The sequence below is a fragment of the Poromitra crassiceps genome (genome assembly GCF_964638095.1).
Source record: "Poromitra crassiceps genome assembly, chromosome: 23".
Classification (NCBI taxonomy): domain Eukaryota; kingdom Metazoa; phylum Chordata; class Actinopteri; order Beryciformes; family Melamphaidae; genus Poromitra; species Poromitra crassiceps.
Window position 1 is genome coordinate 1,711,196 of NC_139639.1, and position 20,381 is coordinate 1,731,576.

Sequence of the window (20,381 nt, forward strand, 5' to 3'; positions counted from 1 at the left end):
TTAACGCGGTTCGCGGTCTTAAAGGGATACGCACACAAATGAGGGATATACACGCAAATGCTGCATCAGGTATCAATGGGTTAAGTGCTTTTGAGAAACCAGGCCTAGAACAGACCAAGCCTACATGTCAACATTTAGATTATAGTCATCTATCGGTATCACTTAAATCTTAAGGGAAGCATGTTTAAGTAAAGGGAAATAACAATACATCCTTCATCACCATGGAGATATAGGACACAACCAAAGGCCAGAACATCTCAAATATTTGACCAAGTCAAATAGCTTCAGTGCTAGAACAATGGCTCCTTAGAGATGTCTTCTACAGGAATCGCCATTGTCCCTTCTGCTCGTCTGAAGGAATGGGAGAATTGGCTCAGGCGAGGAGGTAGCTCCAGTTGCTGTTATAAAATCGGATTCTTCCCCACCTGTGAGACTCGGGGTCCAATCTACCTACGGTAGATGCATCTCTGAACTGAAACCATCCGTGTTCATTGGCTTACAGGTGTTACTGTAGTCCTGTGGATTGGTGTATGACTTGGAAAACCCAGCTCTTGATTTTATTTTGTCAGGACTGCCAAAATGGGGACAAGGAGTTTTGTTTTTGTTCTTTTTACATGTTTTAAGATAGCCATGGAGAGATCTGGTGAGCATAATATATAAAAGGCATACATGTTGTGCTTATGACTCAATCCTTAGTTTTTAAAGATGTTTTTTTTCAATTTTCTTTGACTATATGAAACCCTATAATAGACACGTCCACGGTATTAGTGCTGAAGATATCATATTCACAAGGCCCCAGATCTGTATCATGCTCTAACGACAGCGTTGCTCATGTTGATCCTCTTCTGAGATAAACAAAACACATCTAAACAACTGAGGGATGAAAAGGTAATGAGGGTAATTAAATATAACCGATGAAATCTACCAACTACAAAAATAAGACCGCAATGAAAAATATTTTAAATGGGTCATGTTGATTCTTAACAGAGAAAGAACCTCTTTGCGTGCCACTGAAAGGGGTCCAGTTTGAAACGACTAGTCTTCCAAAAGACTGACCTTGAGTCAAATTGTCAATGATTATAATGTGCAAAGAAAGCTGAACCCAGATCTGTCAATAGGAGAATGTTGACAGAAAACATTTCAATCATGTCTACATCATATAAGAGCTTGCTGTTGGAAGCACACACACACACACACACACACACACACACATTACAGGCACATGCACATAAGACGCATGGCCTCACACAGGCGAACGGACACACAGACTTTTGGGGGGGGGGGGGGGGGTAGTTCAGGTGAGGAAACATTCAAAAGAAACACTCATACTCTCAGATTCAGTTCAATGAAAATATCCAGAGTTTCCCCCGTTATTTAAAAACAAATTACCAAACCAGATTTCAGTTGAAGACAAAAAGAAAGCCCGTTTGATTTTATGTTGGTGTGAGTGGAATATGCTGTCAGCGCTCCGCCACAGATCATTCACACCTAGAGCTTTCAGACGAGCTCTGAACTTCTCCTGGAGAAATTCAACAGTGCATCCATGAGTTTCAGCTGTCATCCTAGACCAAACTAGGTGGTCTCTTCTGAGTGACAGAAAAGCTGCGAGCAGCAGCAGCTGCTAAAGCCAAGATAACAAGACAAAAACACTAACTTATAAATGCACTACAATGCCAACCTGGACAGTAATAGACAACAGACTGCATCAAGTATAACACCTGCAAATATTCCTATGAGCGAGTGACTTAATACAAAGCAAAATCAAAAGTGACATACTAACAGGAGGGAGGCTATGATGATAAAAGTGACATACTAACAGGAGGGAGGCTATGATGATAACTAACCAAATGACTCAAGTGACTGACCGGTGGCTACTTAGACGCTGACTCGGAACACATGATTAAACAGAACGCGTGTTTTAGAATTGGCTGTTAAAAACAAGAGCTGTGGTGAAAACTGGCTGTTACAGTTGAGCGGTCGATGTGAAACTGAAGATAGCTCGTTGAAAACAGTGCTAGGTGTAAAAGTTAAACCATAAACTAAAATAAACGTATAACGGAAGCTACTTGTCAGTAAAACTTGACAGCTCAGTTGACGGGTGACTGCGCCCCCCCCCCCCCCCCCATCCTGGCACAGGGGGTGGTGGGATTCACATGCGCTCTAGTCCTCGTCGTCTTCGTCGTCGTCCTCGCTGATGGGGTAGCCCCGGGCGGCACTGTGGTGGGGAGGGGGGGAGGGCGGCGGGGAGCTCTTGTTGAAGAAGGGCAGGCGGAAGGTGGGGGAGGGGGAGCGCTCCTCGCGGGTGGGGCTGCTGTTGGGACTCTGTCTGGGGCTGATGGCCTGCAGCATGCGACCCCTACCCTCCTTCAGCATGTGCTTCTGCAGAGGGCCGACCGACGGCGTGGGAAGTGACGAGATATGGTTAGGACATCTGGTAGATCAACTGATTGTGTAGCCGAGATAATATTTTATTTTTTAATCAATCAGTTCATTGCAAGACATGAACTGGATTGATGAGACATAACAAACAACAAATAATAATAATAGAAAGCACAATCAAAGAATGTATGAATTAGACCACGTTTGTGTTGAGTCTACCTTCAGTGTAGACGGGTAGGGAATTCTACATAAAATCATCTCTTATCCATTAGTGGGCTAACATGGATCTATATGGAGGGACCGGGTCTTAACATGAAAAACGTTTCAGAACCCCTGAGCTGGATATCTACAGAGACTCTAGAAGGTCGTCTGTTTAACTCCCCAGACCGACTGGAGAAATCTGGTGGGAAAAGTGAAACAATAACCCCCCCTCCCTCCCCTGCAATATCTCCCCAAGGCCACTGAGGGGTGTAAATAAGAATGTTTTCTTAGGATTAAGAGACCAAACAAAGCCGACGGCCTTCTCACCAGAGCGCCCTCGGGGCCGAACATCTGCAGGAAGTTGCCGATGAACTCCCGGGACTTCTCCTCCCACTTCTGGATGAGGTCGATGCTCTTCTCTTCCACCTTCTGGACAAAGTCTTTGCTCTTCTCCTCCACGTCCCGCACCTTCCTCTTCACCTTGTCCATGCGCTCCTGAAGGTTGTACTTCTTCTCCTGATAGAGAGGGGGCAGTACAGGTAAGGAGAGGGTTCAAGTTCTGTTAGACTTCATAGGTGTTGTGCAAAAACAAATCACTGCATTGCCTCACCACATAAAAGGCAAAAACAGCTCTAAATTGCAGTATTAAACTCAAAAACATGTTTTTAATAAACAGGCGATGCTGGTCTATTACAAATATATATATATATATCAATAGCTTGTCCTCAAGAAGACCATCATCCAATGTGACCTACAGTGTTCTATATTTAGACTCAATGTATATTTAGACGCTAAGGCCCAAGCAAAAGACAAACACTTGACCTTTCTGTGTGATGACCACATATTCAGTGTGACTCGACTCATGACTTGGCATAAACTATGACCGGGTTGCACTGGAATATAAAAAGCTCCGTCACACTAACTCACTCTTCTGCTCTGAGGTTTTAATGAGCCTAACACAGTGATAACAATGTCGTACGTTAATGTAGCTGACGTTGAGCTCCTTGGCGGTGTATCCTCTCTGCAGGTTGCGTCTCACGTACACGTCGTAGTCGCGGACGATGCGCGTGATGATGTCAGAGGTGGAGATGCCCTCTGTCCGCTGGGTGGGAGCGAACATGCCTGTGGAACACAGCGGGCGTCAAGAGGACAAAACGTCACATGGTACAGATCAGGGAACGATGTTCTCCATTCGTCTGGGGTGAAGTTGAACATAAGATGACTTGGGATCGGCCTCACTTCCCCCTTTCTGAACTCAAAATAGTAGTAGAGAAAATTGCAAAAATGACTCTTTATCATCACAGTTTCTGCGTTCGTAATGTGGATGTGGAATAATTTTTACCACAACTGTTTGCCTGCGTTATTAGATTAAGGACACCAGCTACATTTATTATCCGGAATCAATCTTCTGGTTCACACACACATTGTAATACTATAACGAATTAATTATTGATACATACATAAGCCTTCTTGGTGTGTGCAAATAAAAGCTTATGGTGTTTTTTTGTTTTTTTGTTAGCCATATATCAGGCATTTTTCCAGATAATTTGATTTCTCAATCAGAGTTGCAACAGAATTTGATAGCATCTCTGTATTCCAACATAAAATATTGAATGAGGTGGATCCTAATAGTCCAGCATGACATACAGTACCATGAGGACATGGGTGACTCCACTGAAAACTGGACTCTACGCTGTAATGAAATGTATGCCAGTCCTGGTTGCTATGGTGCTCACCGGCCTCCTTGATGTGCTTGTAAACGTCATCGCTGCCTGCTGATTCGTATGGGATGTCATCATGGGCCACAAAGTCAATCTGGAGAGGTCAGAGGTCAGAGGTCATTACAACAATTACAAACACGGCAGAGTTCCCACACTTACTAAACAAATACATTCCAAAATGTTTCCATCACTCAAATTTCACGACCATATTACTGCAGTGAAATGTAGAAAGCAACCTTTACAAATGTTGACATTGGTAACGTCTCAATGCTGTCAGACGGCATTTTTAATCTATACATTTTTGTTAAAAAAAAAAAAAAAAAATACTCCAGTAACTTTAATTTTCACAAATAATATGTACATATTATACATTTAGTGTCATTATTTAAAATGGCATGACTTAGTGACAAAAAGTTTATATTTTTAATTATATTTTACAAATCACTTGGCATTGAAAACAAATTGAATGAAATTCCACACATACAAGATTCATATCTATAAATTGTACAAAAGCAAAATTCACAAAAAACAGCAGCAAAACGGTTACGGGAAATGTGGGGATGATGAAAATACAGAAATAGATCATTCTGCTCCAATTGTGTCATTGGCTCTTGGTGCTGCCAAACACCTCTGAATCTTGCCCACACACACGCGTGATCTCTGAATCTCACCCACACACGCGCGTGATCTCTGAATCTCACCCACACACGCGTGATCTCTGAATCTCACCCACACACATGCGTGATCTCTGAATCTCACCCATACACACGCGTGATCTCAATCAATCAAAAGATTGAACACCTCCGGTTCCCTTTTTTCTTTGAACTAAAGTGTCTCTCTGTCTCATTCACTCACCCGGTGTCTGGCGAGGAACTCCGGCGTTAGCGTCCAGGGAGCGTTCCGCACCACTTCGTCCACGTAGCGGCAGTGACTGACCGCGTCGTAGCGCTCGTCCTCGTTCATCACAGTGAAGCCCTTGTACTTGTGGGTCAGGTCGTCACTGCACACTTTTCACCATAAAAATATATGTGTTACAGAAAATGTGATTTAACATCGCTCAATCATTCATTTGATTAGCAACAAAACAGCAGCCTCAAGAAAGAAAGATCACGCTTGAGGTTGGAGGTTTTGAAGCCGTCTCGTTTCTTGGCACAAGATACAGCTGCTAAACGCTGTACCGATGTTTCTTGGCACAAGCTACAGCTGCTAAACGCTGTACCAATGTTTCTTGGCACAAGCTACAGCTGCTAAACGCTGACCGATGTTTCTTGGCTCAAGCTACAGCTGCTAAACGCTGTACCGATGTTTCTTGGCACAAGCTACAGCTGCTAAACGCTGTACCGATGTTTCTTGGCTCAAGCTACAGCTGCTAAACGCTGTACCGATGGGGGAGAAACGGGCAGTGGACACTGGAAAACAATCAGGATCGTGTTGTTAGTCCAGCTGTGGGAATTATTGTGTGAGCCACAGCTGTATTCAGAAAGCTTCTATTTGCAATGGATAACGGTATTTTACTGGACTGCAGTGAAAGAACTGCATTGTTATCCTCCTGCTTTATAAGACAGTCTGTCCACACACTGAGAAGAAGAAGCTCAATGTGGTGAAAACATCAAATGTATTCAACTAAACTAAGAATATATAGCAACAATATCCCACAGTGAAAGCGATTTGACTATTTGCACTGACAAACCAATGCGCTCCGTTCCAAAACGTCCAAGTTCCCCTCTTCGGGAGTTGTAGTGGATCCAGTGTCAAGTCACTATATCTGGAGTCCATATATATAATAAACTGAAATCTTCAATGATCAAGTCTGAGTCCTCGTCTCCAATTTCCGAGTTGGAATGCATGGTTGCTCGAGACCAAGTCCATGACCCGAGTCATCAGTCCTCAAGTCCAAGTCCAGTCACGAGTCCTGACAATGAGCCCAGGACTGGACTTGAGTACTACAACACTGAGTGGATCTACGGTATCTAGACCAGAGGTTCTCAAATGTTTTTCAGCCAAGGACCCCTTACAAGATAGAAAATATACTAAGGACCCCCTCATTCTGATTTGTGATTTTGGGCTAAGCTTAATTGTTTCCACGGTAACATGCTTGACTTTTAAATTGATATGTTTGTTAGATTAGAATGTAATGCATGAACCATTTCAAATTTAAAGCATACACTATTTTTGTTGAACTATGAAGCTTTTACACACACACACACACACACACACACACACACACAAAAAAACTGAAAACTTTTCGTGGTCCCTCTGGCAAAGTGGCACGGACCCCCATTTGAGAACTACTGATCTAGACTGTGTTCCTTTGAGTTTCACACTTAAAAAGAAGAGGCTGGTAAAGTTCTGCTGCTGTGAAAGCGTCTATGAATGCACACACACACACACACACACACATGCAGACTGACACACACACACACACACACACACATGCAGACTGACACACACACACACACACACACACACACACACACACACACACACACACACGCAGACTGACACACCTACCTCCGACAATGAGGTGTGTGTTGGGGAAGAGCTGTTTGGCCTGCATGAGGGCTCTGGCGTGACCCGAGTGGAAGACGTCGAAGATGCCGTCTGCGTAGACGCGCACCGGCCTGTCGGCTGGGAGGAGACGAGAAGAGCCATCACTCATCTCTTCTGTACAGAGAGTGGCTTTTAAAAGTGTCTTTGTTTGTTGATGTGTGAGACTGTGAGCATACACAAGAACGAGAGGAAATCACACAGGATGATCTGATTTTGAGAGGAACAGCGAAGACAAAATAATGGCATCAAAAAGACAAAGATAGTCACAAAGGAAGAGAAAGAGAGTCAGAGCAAGTACTAAACCGAGAGAGACGGCGAGACTGAAAGAGGCAAAGAGCCAAACTCACGAGGTGTTCCCCTCTTAGCCTCGTCCATGCTGACTCTCTGGTAGGGTTTGTCATCTGGCTCGAGCTCATCTGCGAAGGGGGCGGGGTGCGTCAGGTCCTGACAGACCCAGGCAAACACAATGACAAGACATCAGTGATCAGGGCCTGACAGACCCAGGCAAACACAATGACAAGACATCAGTGATCAGGGATTTTTTAAATTTCTATAATACTCACTCTCTATCTCTTCATGCAACATCATTACTGTACAGCAGTGATACTCAACTTGCGGCCCGCGACAGGGTGCAGAGTGGCCCCCCGACCATTTTCTAATAATTTCACGTTAGTTTTCATTGTGAATTAGAATCTAATTCACAATCAAAACTAACGTGAAATAAAGTTTGACTGAGCTCCAGCTAAATTGTCAAATACCGCCGTCTGCTCGCTACCCAGGCACTTATTTATGTATTTAACCTAACTAACTTAACCCAACTAACTATCCGGTGTGCACAACATTGTCAGACTAAACTCCAGCTGACACCCCAAAAACCTACAATCCGCTACAGAAAAATTTATATTGTTTGTTTATTAACTGGCCCCTGGCCTCGTATCATTTCACGAAAGTGGCCCCTGGGCAAAGCAAGTTGAGTATCCCTGCTGTACAGCATAGTGAGTCATTTTCTCTAACGAAAAAGTAAAATTCTGTCTGTCTCTTTAAATCTACATCTTTCTTTCTGCCACAGTATCAAATATTTTCAATTTTCTGTCATTAGTGTTTTGGGTGCTAAGAGAGCATGCTAAGGTCTCAGCGCTGTGCAACAACATGCACTTTCCATTTTCCAATTAATCTTCAGCATTTAATAATCAGCACAATCAGAACTGATTCCAGCAGGTCTCTGCTGAGAACATAGGTTTTAAAATGTCTGATGTGTTTAGCAACTGTACTCCAAGCCGTATTGTTTTGATTTGCCTTCTTTCTATCAATGTAAAAATGTGTTTCTCTCATCACTATAAACACGCACACACGCACGCACGCACGCACGCACGCACGGCCTATATAAATTGCTGCACCAAGCCGCTCCTCAGTGCAGCAGTAACTAGATCCACACACAGCTGGCTCACTCACCACAGTGCATCTGGGGACTTTGACGGGCCTCTCTCCCTCCTCCGTCTCTCCATTGGACCCCTCTTTCCTCCTCTTCCTGGACAGCAGCAGACGGCCGGAGCTGTGGGCATCCTCCATCCTCTTGAGAGCATCAGGGGCAATCGGGTCAAAGGTCGTGAATGATTTGCACAATTAAAAGAACAATAACACACATGCACACATAATATGCCGCTTTGCTACCGTCTGATGTGTGTAGGTCAAATGCCAAAAGTAGAAACGTTTAGGTAAAAAAATCATTTTTTTTTACAGTTACAGTAGCCTAAGCAAACACCAGCTGTTTCAACATCAAATGTGTTCTCAAATAGACAGACAATAAACCATGTCCACCATTCAACACAGACTCTTGAACACCTGTCATTTTCAAGGACTGTGGTCCACTTCACACACATTCAGGATCATGAGAACCCACCAGCTAAACCAATATCGGCTGTTCACCACATGGGGGTGTACTTTCACATTGTATCCTTGTATGCATTGGTGAGCTTGTGAGATCAGTTGCCTCAGTTGTTGCATAACAGGCAACTGGAGTCTTCCCAGTGACTGGACAGATTCGCAATATTTAAAGGGACACGTACATTTAGAGCTAGTTTTGAGCAATACAAAACTCTGCTATATCCAGTAAATCAGCTAGTACACACACACCCCTTTTTAAGTTGTGAAGATGGCAAGTTTTTTTTACATCTAGAATTTCAACGAACCAACAACCGCCCTGCTGACATTCTAGAGGCCAGTGTTTTTTTGAATAAATGAATTGGGTAAGCTACCTGCTTTCTCATTAGACTATAAAAGCATATAACCAACTAAACAGAAGAGTCTGGGTCCAGTGATAAGTATTTTACCAGTCTATAACTGCCTTCTATGCCCATAGGGCAGTATTTTCACCTGAAATATTCTATGAATCTTAACATCACATCACCTTTTTCAAACAGTTCATCAATCATATCTAAACCTTCAAAGATCCTATCCTAAACTGAAGCCACATCCGTCTTGTTCTTATCCATGTGAATCATGGATGTATAAAAAGATAAAAGAAGAAGAAAAATAAGGTGTGAATGCAGAGAACAATTTGTGCTCATAGCCTAGGGCTGCCATGTGTCTACATAAGTTTAGGATTTCAGTGCCGCCCCATTCCAGGCATTCCATCATACCACCCAAATACAGGCATAGGACGTTAAAGGGCGGGTTCATCATTATTATTAAATGTCTGGCCTCACCTACGCCAATCATAATCCTTGTACCTTGTTCGACTAGTATCTAACTCTTAATAGCCAATTAAATTGATTTATTGCTGTCTTTCAGTCAGTCAGTTGTAAAAGTGTGACAGTACAGTACACAGTGAGACAGACATGGTCGTTGATAGAACCCGGATATAAGGTTGGTGGTGAGGTGACACCTACCTAGCACAGTGGACTGTGGAGACACAACAACCCCGCCTCTTTCTATTAACAGCTGTGCATGCAGGACAGGAGTGGGGGTGGGCTCCCAAAGTGACAGAGAAGATTTAAGCGATTAGCTGGAAACTGAAATGATTGGCTGACAGGGCTGCTATAATAAGAAGGCATTAAGAGCAACAAAAGAACGGTGCCAATAACACTGTGTTCCCAATGTCTCCCCCCTTTCTGTCAACTTAACAGTGCAGTCAATCAGACAGACACAGACAGACAGACACAGACAGACAGACAGACAGACAGACAGACAGACAGACAGACAGACAGACAGACAGACAGACAGTCACAGACAGACAGACAAACATACACTCACCATTATGATCTCACCTCACTAGTTAACAATAAAGCTTAACAACCACCTCGACTTTGTCCAAACTTGGTGCAGTGCGAATCCCCTTTGAACCAAGGAGAGAAGTGAAACCAAGCCAGCGACTCCTAAGTTAGCTAACGTTAACAGCTGACAGGCTGCTGCACCACACACAGCCTCTGCCTGGCTTGCTACATACACGCTCTCCCCTGGCAAGTCTTGAGAATCAATAACTTATCTACGATTCCACGCACGAAATGATAGCTAACACAATCTCCAAAGTGATACTTTATAATATAACTGCTACTTCTCACTTACCGTTCACTCGTTGTGTCAAGTGTTCTGCTTTGCGAGAGTGGGCGGCTTCCCCAAGCCTGTGACAGCCAGCAGGCTAGCTAGCTAAAGAAGAAAGCTAGCTAACGCTGCTAGCTACCTTCGGCTTACACTACTATCACTAGAGTTACTTGCTGTCACGTTGATTCCCTTGTTAGCCGTTAGCGTTAGCTAGTTGGTTAGCTAATTTAACCCGCAACAGTACAAACAACCCCGTGCGTCCGTCACCGACGCGTAACGTTAACTTGTTAGCTACTCGCTGTGCTACAGCTGGAGTTGCAACTGCTAGACAAGTGACAGCTTGTAGTAGACTAGCGTTGCTGACAGCAGGCTCACCAGCACAGGAACTACAAAACTCCGGACAACCTTGAAGGAACTGACGAGACTGCTCTTGCCATTTCCGGCTACATTGCGCCAATGCGCGTGCTGCCACCTAGTGGATAGTTATGGCAAACCTCATTATCACTGGATGATTCCACTTCATTGGATAATCAACTAACATTTTTCCACAGATACTGCGACGAGAGGACAGGACAGATTACTGACATACCGCCTTCCTGCACATTACTGACATTCCCGCATATTATTGACATACCACCTTCATCTTCATAATTAAACCTCCTTTGTAGACTAGATTGTTAACTATTTTGCATTGCTCATCCAATCGAATAACATGCAGCAACCATTTTCACCACCACTATAACTTTGTGTTATTTGCCTGCTGCACACAAGAACTGCAAACATGCATAGCTCACTCAGAACTTTAGCAGCAAGTCAAAGAGGGTCCAAACTGTGACCAGTCTGCGGGAAAGCCATTAGAAGAAGAAGAAGAAGAAGAAGAGGATGACATCACAATTGCTCAAGGGACATCACTGATGACATCACAATTGCTCAAGTGACATCACTGATGACATCACTGTATCCTTGATCCTTGATAACATCATCACTGATGACATCACAATCGTGACACACATTGCCGCCACAGGCAGACAGACACCACTTAGCCAATTTTATCTAAAGAGAAGATGCCTGCTTTGTCCCACTTTGCCATTACACCGTTTTATAACAGGAGAAAATGAGTGCAGCCTTTAACACACATTGGTCACATTGGCTGCATTCTTAGCATTGTGGTCAGAGTTAGGTTGTCTTTCCCACAAATGTATGCTGCAAATGCCACAGCTCAACCATTTGAGTCATCTGAAATACTCGTGGTAGGTAGCATGTCAAAATTGGTACTGAGACAGGCTGAATGAACACTGAGCGGGGGAACAGGGATTTGGTGAACATCTCTCTGAGGAAAGATAGCATATAGAGGGAACCTTGTTATGGAATAGAGAGAGTATATACTGTAGGGCTGAAAACATACAGAGCTGATCGCCTTGTGCCCTGCAGAGAGCTCCGGTACAAGGTGTAATTTCACTTGAAGATCAGAGGGGCACATGCTATGATAATTGATACCTTGGGGGTAGCAGTAAAGTTGTGCAATGAAAGCTGCTGTAAATTGCAGCAAAGCAGCGATTACATGCTGTGGTCTCCTTCATCGGTGACTTGACCTCAAACTCAGAGCATGGAGCAATAAGTGATACCAGGGCCGTTAAAAGCCTTATTAGGAGGATAATTTTGGGACCATGGTAATAATCCCTGAAAAGAGTGCTTTAAGATAAGTGGATTTAAAATCACAGCTGTAGGCTACAAATGCATTGATATGGCAAACCTTTGATTAGAAAACCACAGAGGATTTATTCCCAAGACAAAAAGTCCTTGTGTTGTTATTTTTGTTTTATTCGTGGCTGCATCATATTGCATGTGTCTGTATAGCCTTATTCCATGTTGTTTATTTCTGTTGGTGTCATACTTTGCTTCAATTCAGGCTATATATTTCTTAGATTTATTGTCAGAATACCAAAATTCTTGTCTAGATCCAGTTTGTCAGATGGCAAAAAAACATAGTATATAACTAGGCTAGCTATAAAATATTGCTACTAAACACAGACAGTTAACCTGGCAAGGCAGCTGGATTCACACAAAATCATGAGATTAACACGTAGTATCCATGTGCTGTAACTCTGATCAGTTACATGAGGAACCTTAAAAATGGGTGATAATGTCAGATTCTTGAGTGTATAATGTTTCTTGGTTGCTTGCTACATACACCTCTTCCCAAACAGACGGATGTATTTCGTGAGACCGTTTGTCTCTCAGCTTACAGGTATAGTAAATATATCACTTAACAGTCACAAGTTCTTTACCCTTCCATTTCTGCCATGTACACAGAACAATTACTGTATAATGTTCACCATTAGCCAGCTGGCAGAATGCTTCAGACTCCCTGTCTCCACAAACTCTTTGATCACAGCCATACCTGCTGCTTTGGAGCACCATCCAAATGACAGACAGAGCAGGCGGACAGACATCGAGCAGAATGTAGATGAAGACTGTCACAGAAATGAACTGTAGACCCAAACAAATACCAGTCCGCTGAAACAGAATCTCCCCTTTTGGCCTGATCCGACTCAGACTGAACATCTCCTCCACCACATACTGGTGCAAACAATTCCAATTCTTCATGCACTCTTTTGTTCTTCCTTTCCTGTTTCTCGCCTGCTGCGTCCCCCAGCAGGGGAGAAACAGGAAAGGAGGTTCTGGTTGGATTTATAACTCAACCAGCTGGAGCACATGTAGCTCCACATTTTGAATTGGTTCTATAGCCTTTTTATTAAGATAATTACAGTATATTATTAGCTATTTTATTTGCATTTATGTTATCTAGAGATTTCAGAAATATTAAGATGAATCTTTTAAATAAATCAAAAAGTGATATTCTGAAGGCTTTAAGCAACAATTCCCATGTGGTGTCAGATTGAACTGGTGTTTTGGACAAGCTAGCCCATAATTCCTGCATATTTCTGAGACCCTTAAACAGCAGTTGACTCAGCTTCCCCTCTATTTTTTTTGACTTCCCAAGAACAAAGTTAAAAGGACATATCCAGCTGTTTTGGGGGAGAGGGTTAATTTTTACCCTTGCAGGCATGTTTTGTCAAGTGTCTAGTTAGCTGCGGGTGCACTGCACCACTGACATATTTGGTCCACAAAACACACTATTCATATTTGTCACTGTAGATTTGTCTTTTATCATGATAGGAAAACTGTTCAGTCAGTGTTTTATTTTGAATGCATTAATAACCCATCACTCATATGACCCTACAGTATAGCAGAAACCCACAGACTGGACTGCTGCTGTTCCTCCAGGCTTTTACAAGGAGTCCCAGTTTGTTTGAAGTTGCTCTTTTATTTTCCTCGGCTAGCGTTCTGTTCTAATGAGCTCTTCCACGTCTCCAGAGCAAATGCCTAGGGGGGCGGAGTTACTTGTGGGTCAATGGCCAATGGAAATGGCCCCAATTATAAAAGCAGTAGTTATGAAGTCTTCTTCAGCAGACTAGACCTGGACTGTTGGAGATGCGACTGCAGGTGAGCGGCTTCAGTTGTTCTACTTCCTATTCCAACTTATAAATAGCATATTGAATTTAAAACTGGATTCTCACATAAAGGAGGCAAACTTTACTTACCCCAAATTCTCTTAACTAGCCTAAGGGAAATTGTTTTTCTTTTGTTTGTTTTTTCCCTCGACTTTCATCACTTATCCTAATGGAGAGAAATACAATTGAAAAAGAAATACCTATAGTAGGGGGCCTTTAAATATTAGCTATAGGCTAGCAATTCTATAATATTTTTTAAAGGATAGCCTATACAAAATACTATGCAGCTATATGCCAAACAAATTATAACTCAGAAAACTCAGATTTCTTTTTTCTTAATACATAATATCGAGATAAAAAAAAGGGTAGGCTGCAATAAGGTCACTATAAACTGAGTCTGAGCATTGATTAAAACAGACACAATTTCATATCACACTATATAGGCCTCTAGCTAGAATATTAGTAATTTTTCGTGAAGGTAGTTTCTGCTTTATTGTCATCTCGTGGGTCATGTTATAAAGTGGAATAGTTTGGTATCAGATGTAGCTGAGGAATCGTGACTCAAGTTATTATGCTGTTATTATATTTGTGCTATAGAATATTATTACATTTGTATTAGTTATTTGTGCTGTTAAATGCTACTTTGCTCAGATAAATGAACTAGTGTATGTTTAGTTCTACTGATTAAATAGACTTAACAGAAGTGAGATAAAGCAGAATGGGGGGGGGTCATAATTGGGGTTTCAGTACATGTGTTTGCCATTGCAGATGTCAAGGATGATTTCCCAGGTTTTCCTGATGAGGGCGCTATGCTGGATACTAGTACTGCCAGGTGTGTTTGAGGAGTCAACCAAATGTGTGACATTTTCACAAGATTTAGAACTATCAACAGTCAAATGTAGAATATTGTAGAAATAAATTATTGTTTGTCTAAACACTGATCATATGAAACTATAAAATGTTAATCCTCATTTGACCCCTGTACACATGTCAGAAAGCAGAATGTCTTGATAACAGTGTCACTGCAGCTATGGTAGAATTGTCATATAATGCTTTTCAGAGTAAAATGATGTGTTATTCAGGAGTGTGTGTTACTCTTTACTTCCTGCAGGTTTGCTGGAAGCAACATCTCTGGTGAAAATAAAGAATGCTGAAGGTAATAGGGGGTTGTGTCTTCCATGCAGTGTTGGGAAAGCGTCTTTGAGAGGGTATAGCTTATAAGCCAGTGGTTTGCAAACATTTTCACGTCAAGGACCCCGAAACTGACACAAATTAGACCACGGAGCCCCATTTGATAAGATTTTGTGCAAAATGTGCATCTGTGATGAGTGAGAGAGACTGAATGATCTGAATGTCCTCTTAAGCCCAATCAGGGCCCAGGTGCACCAAATCAAAAGCCTAGCAACCCCAACAACCAGGCTCCTGCAAGACAGGGCCAGGAGAGTGGGTTGACTTGTTACACTTTTACAGTAGATGTTTTATTACAGAAAGTATATGAAACCAGAACCAAAATATTCATACATTCTGTCATTGTGTTATAGCCTATGGTTGGAATTCTGAAAATAAATTGCACTTTTTGCTGGGGACCCCTAAAACCCCCTCAAGGACCCCACCCCACTCTGAGAACCTCTGGCTTAAGCTACCAAATACTTTGGAAATACTGTGGAAAAATTTGAACTACAATAAAGCAACACTGGGGAGGGGGGGGGATTGTTAACTAAAGCTACTTAGAAAAAGTAGTTTGTGAAACGATTATCAAATTGACAGTGTGAATCGAAATTATAAAAAAATATAATACAAAAAAGTCACATGCCGGCAGAAAAAGTCACACTCAATTCAATTTATTGCAAAAAGTGCCCAAGTGTTCTTAGGTCACATAAGTCAAAAACATAAAATACCACTATTCATGGGAAAGTGCAAGGAATGTCAGGTTTTTATGGCCCAGAATTGTTTGTAGATCCATACACAAAAATGGCAAAAAGAGTAATTTAATTACTTGAGAATCGCTATGCAAATATGACTGTAGTCTAACTACCAGCAAGCTAAGTTTGATTGATTTGATTGATCAAGTAAGTTGATTATGGTCTTCGTGGATACAAACAAATAGTACTCTATAATACTCTATTAAGTAGTAGTCTCAGTTGAGAGTAAGAAAAGTTCAGTTATCAAAAAGTACCATCGCCCCAGCAGGGGTGTAGTGCTGTGGGAGCGCAGAGGAGTGGAGCTCCCACACTTTTTCTCCAAAGGTTTGTTATCTGTTAGTAAAATATGGGGGGGGGGGGGGTTGTTCCTCATATAGGTGCGCTCCCCCAGTTCTCCAGACAGCGCTACACACATACGCTCCAGTACTCTCCCCTCCAATTCTTGAGTGACTGAGTCACAAAGTAATACTCTGCTAATAATAAATTGCATTGGGGCCAAATTGCCATAACTCCCCAGTTCCCTGATTCCTCTGTGATTTCTGCCTCCATCTTCTTCCACAGTGAATGCAGCTGCAGGGGCAGTCAGCATCGACTCTGCTCAAGCACACCACTTCCTGACTCGATCCAGGAGGAACATTGAACCCAAGTGGTACCGCGGCACTCCTGACTTCCAGTCCTACTACCGCTTCTACAACAGCATCGGACACATTGAAGGAGTGAGTTAAGGACGGTGGTTCTCAATGTGGGGTCCAAGGACCATCAGGGGTCCTTGAGGGGGTTCCAGGGGGGTCCTCAGGAAATTGCTGAATTGTTCAACTTCACCATTATTTGATTTACAAGAAGTTAATGCACTTAGAGAATGTAGAGGGATGACTGTTTTGATCATAGTTTCACTGTTCTCCCTCTGCCACCTACAGTAGAGCAGTTAGTAAATGGTAAATGGTAAATGGTCTGCATTTATATAGCGCAAAGCGCTTTACAATGAGTAGATAGTCTACATTCACCCATTCATACACCGATGGCGGCAGGCTGCCACGCAGGGTGCCTACACACCATTGGGAGCAAGGAGGGTTAAGTGTCTTGCCCAAGGACACAACGACAGCAGCTGGGAGGGAGCGGGGATCGAACCGCCAACCCTTGCATCATTGGCCGACCCGCTCTACCTCCTGAGCTAAAGCCGCCCCGCCACGGGGCGACTAACGGGGCGGCTAAAGCCGCCCCCTTAGTCTTGGAATTATGGACAAAATCATATCCAACAATAAACATATTCTCAGATTTGGGTGCAAGAGACAAAATCTCATCAAAGAGGGGTCTGTGGCCCTAATGTCTTGATATGAAAAGAGTTGAGAATCACTGGTGTAGGATTGAATGGGGATGAGCTTTTTAAAGGGATATCTCAGCATGAGATATTAATCATAATATAGCTACTACCATAGGCATTGTCCTTTCATGAGATCCACTAACATTTTCTATGTGTTTTCTCTCTCCTGTACCGATGTGTCTGTCTTTCTCCAGCTCTATGAGATTGACAAGATCAGGATGCTGTACCAGCAGATGCGTCACCTGGAGCAGGTCCACGGGGCCGATGCCTCCAGCTACCAAAACGCCCTGGGTGTCCTGACCACCACCGCAGCACCCACCACCACCACTCCCCCCACCACCACCCAGCCCCCTCCGCCCCCCACCACGGCCGCCCCGACGCCGGACCCCCTGGCCGACGCCCAGGTGATCTTCCTGTGTAACCCCGCCGACAAGCTCTGCAAGCCTCAGATCGTCTACCTGCCGACGGGCGCCGTCCCGGTGCTGTGCGACCCGCGCCACAACCCGGCCTGCAGGCCCATGACAGAGGAGGAGATGAAAGCTGCTGCACCTCCCCCTCCCCCTCCGCCCCCACCTCCTGCTCCCAAAGAGTCTGTCCCACCCACACCCCCGCCTCCACCTCCTGTCAAGGGCATGGAGTACGACTGTGACCCGTACTGGGACCCCGACTGCCTCATCGACCACCCTCCCCGCCCCATCACAGAAACTGCCGCACCGGCTGCGCCCGTTGAGGAGAAAGTGGTGAAAGAGGAGGTGGCACCAGCTGAGGAACTTGTTGCTGAAGCACCAGTGGAGCAGAAAGCCCCCGACTTTGACCCTTATGATTTCAAACGTGACCTCTATGACCCCTTCCGTTACGCTGATCCAGCTCCAGAGCCCGAGTAAAAATCAAGCTTAAAAAATATAGCCTACAATGCAGGGAAAGACTAAAATATTAAGTACAGGATCAATCCAGCCAGGACTGCTTCAGAGGACAGGCAAACACACAATATTTGTATGGCCATTGTTTGTCCAAATCACAAATTACACTGTATGATGTCATGTTTGTATGTATGTATGTGTTCATAAAAAATAAATGCACAATAAAGTTGTGTGCCAATTATTTGTGGTACTACTACAGCTCTGTCTCTAATGGTAAGAATAAAAACAAGAAAGATTAGAGTAAACACACACACATCTCTTCTTGTAGGTGCTGAGTCCAAAGTGGTTAATTCATCAAGATTAAAAGAGACTCGCAAGTGGGTGCTTCTTGTTGTGAAGTTACATTGAGTACATGAGTTGCATCTAAAGTTGCCTTGTAAGTCATCCAGGAAAGTGTGAGGTTTTTTGGGGACTAAGTCTGAGTGGACTACCATATCGCCTATGTTGGAGGCTCGTTTGTAGATCATCTGTGGAGGGGATCTGAATGTGTTCCTCAAAGATGAATCTGCATTTAGAATATGCCAGTGTTTTTTGATGACATTATGAAATTCACTTGCTTGTGCGGAGTAGCGTAGGACACATTGTGTGGTTTTTGTTGTTGCTCTTTTGGGCGATGGTTTGAGACAATCTTCTTGTGTTTTTCTAGAATAAATGTCCTCTGCTTTTTTTATAACAGTTTCTTTGTATCCACGATGTCTTAATTTCTCCTTTAGTTGTATGCTCTGCTCCTTGTAGGATTCTTCTGAGCTACATATTCGTCTCACCGGGTGGAATTGGCTTATAGGGAGACTGTTTTTTAGTGGAGATGGGTGGAAACTGTCTGCTCTCAATAGAGTTTTTGGCTGTAGGTTTCTTGTAGATATCTGTGTAGATTTCTCCATGATCTCTCTTAATGGTTCTATCCAAAAAGTTAATTTCCTTTTGATTATGTTCCATTGTGAATCTAAGATGTTGATTCTTTGAGTTTAGAAGTTTATGAAATTCTAGAAAAGACTTCTCATCTCCTGACCAAAAGCAGAGTACATCATCAATGAATCTCCTCCACAGTTTAATTTGAGGAAAAAATGGATTCTGGGCTGGATTCAGAACAAAATCGTGTTCAAATAGTCCCACATATAGATTTGCAATAGATGAGCCTTTGGAACCCATACTGCAGCCTTTTGTCTGTAGGAAGAAATCTGATTTAAACATCATGTAGTTATTCTTCAAGACCAACTCTGCTAATCCTGTGATGCAGGAGGTGGTGTAGGCTAGTGGGTAAGACACCTCCTCTGGTCCAAGTACCATTTGATGGCCTCCAGTGCGCCCTCATGAGGAACATTGCTGTATAGGCTCTCAATGTCCAAAGTGGCCATTAGGTCAAAGCTGTCTTTGTCTTCTATTCCATTTAGTGTTTTGATCATGTCTGTTGTGTCAAGAATGAAGGAGGGTAATCCTCGAACACTAGGTTGTAAAGAAGAATCTATGTATTTTGAGATGTTCTCGGTCATGGAGCCTATTGCAGACACTATGGGTCTTCCTTTGGGGTTAGTGGGGTCCTTGTGAATTTTTGGGAGAGAGTAGAATACTGGTATCCTGGGGTGTTCTATTTTCATGAAATCTTTTTCTTTTTTAGAGATTTCTTTATTTTCCATCAGTCCCTCCAAGTATCCATGAATGTGTGTTTTGATGCAAGAGGTGGGGTCACCCTGTAGTTTCTTATAGAAAGTGACATCATTCAATTGGCGATAGGCTTCTTTCTCATAATTAGTGGTGGTTTGGAGTACAATGGCACCTCCCTTGTCTGCACTTTTCACTACTACAGACTCGTCTTTGTCAAGAGCTGATAAAGCTTCCCTCTCCCTTTTGGACAGGTTATTAAAAACTTTGTTTGTTCCTTTGTTTTTTGATAAATGGATGAGTTAATATCTTCTTCCACTATCATGTATTGTTGTTGTTTATTCTTTGTTGTTTCGTTCCTTATGGGGGGTAGAGTGTTAATATATCTCACAAGATCATAGTAGCCATACATACCCTCAAGTAATTTTAGAATTTATAGGCCACATGAATAAAACTTAATAGGCCCTTATTGTGTATTTTCGAACTTGTTGTATATATTGCTACTTTTCACTTTAGCTATATATTCTTAGCAATGTCAGACTTTGTCTGGGTTAAACATCTCTTTTGACACCTGATGTCCACCACACTGATCATCTAACCTCGCGTCACCAGGCTCTTCTCGGCGAGAAAGAGCCTGGCTCCCGCCCACAATTGATTTTGTCACCCTACTGGTTCCGGCCTAGAGCCCGCCCTAGACCGGATGGCAGCGTTTC

At 43.0% G+C, this 20,381-nt stretch overlaps 2 protein-coding genes across 2 annotated transcripts; one reads left to right on the top strand and one right to left on the bottom strand.

Moving 5' to 3' along the window:
* Positions 1-34: 34 nt before the first annotated feature.
* pcyt1aa (phosphate cytidylyltransferase 1A, choline a) lies at positions 35-10,710 on the bottom strand. Its single transcript, XM_083659184.1, has 9 exons — positions 10,416-10,710; positions 8,304-8,423; positions 7,199-7,295; positions 6,813-6,929; positions 5,157-5,308; positions 4,317-4,395; positions 3,560-3,702; positions 2,908-3,096; positions 35-2,379 (listed from the first exon to the last, which is right to left on the bottom strand). Exons 2-9 carry the CDS (start codon positions 8,418-8,420, stop codon positions 2,161-2,163), a joined length of 1,113 nt encoding a protein of 370 aa, XP_083515310.1. The 5' UTR covers positions 8,421-8,423; positions 10,416-10,710; the 3' UTR covers positions 35-2,160.
* A 3,973-nt stretch (positions 10,711-14,683) lies between these two features.
* On the top strand, positions 14,684-18,165 carry LOC310797336 (uncharacterized protein; the record flags this gene model as incomplete). Its single annotated transcript, XM_083659705.1, has 4 exons — positions 14,684-14,738; positions 15,018-15,062; positions 16,390-16,544; positions 17,344-18,165. The coding sequence occupies 4 exons, from the start codon at positions 14,684-14,686 to the stop codon at positions 18,031-18,033; spliced, it is 945 nt and encodes a 314-aa protein (XP_083515831.1). The 3' UTR covers positions 18,034-18,165.
* Positions 18,166-20,381: the final 2,216 nt, after the last annotated feature.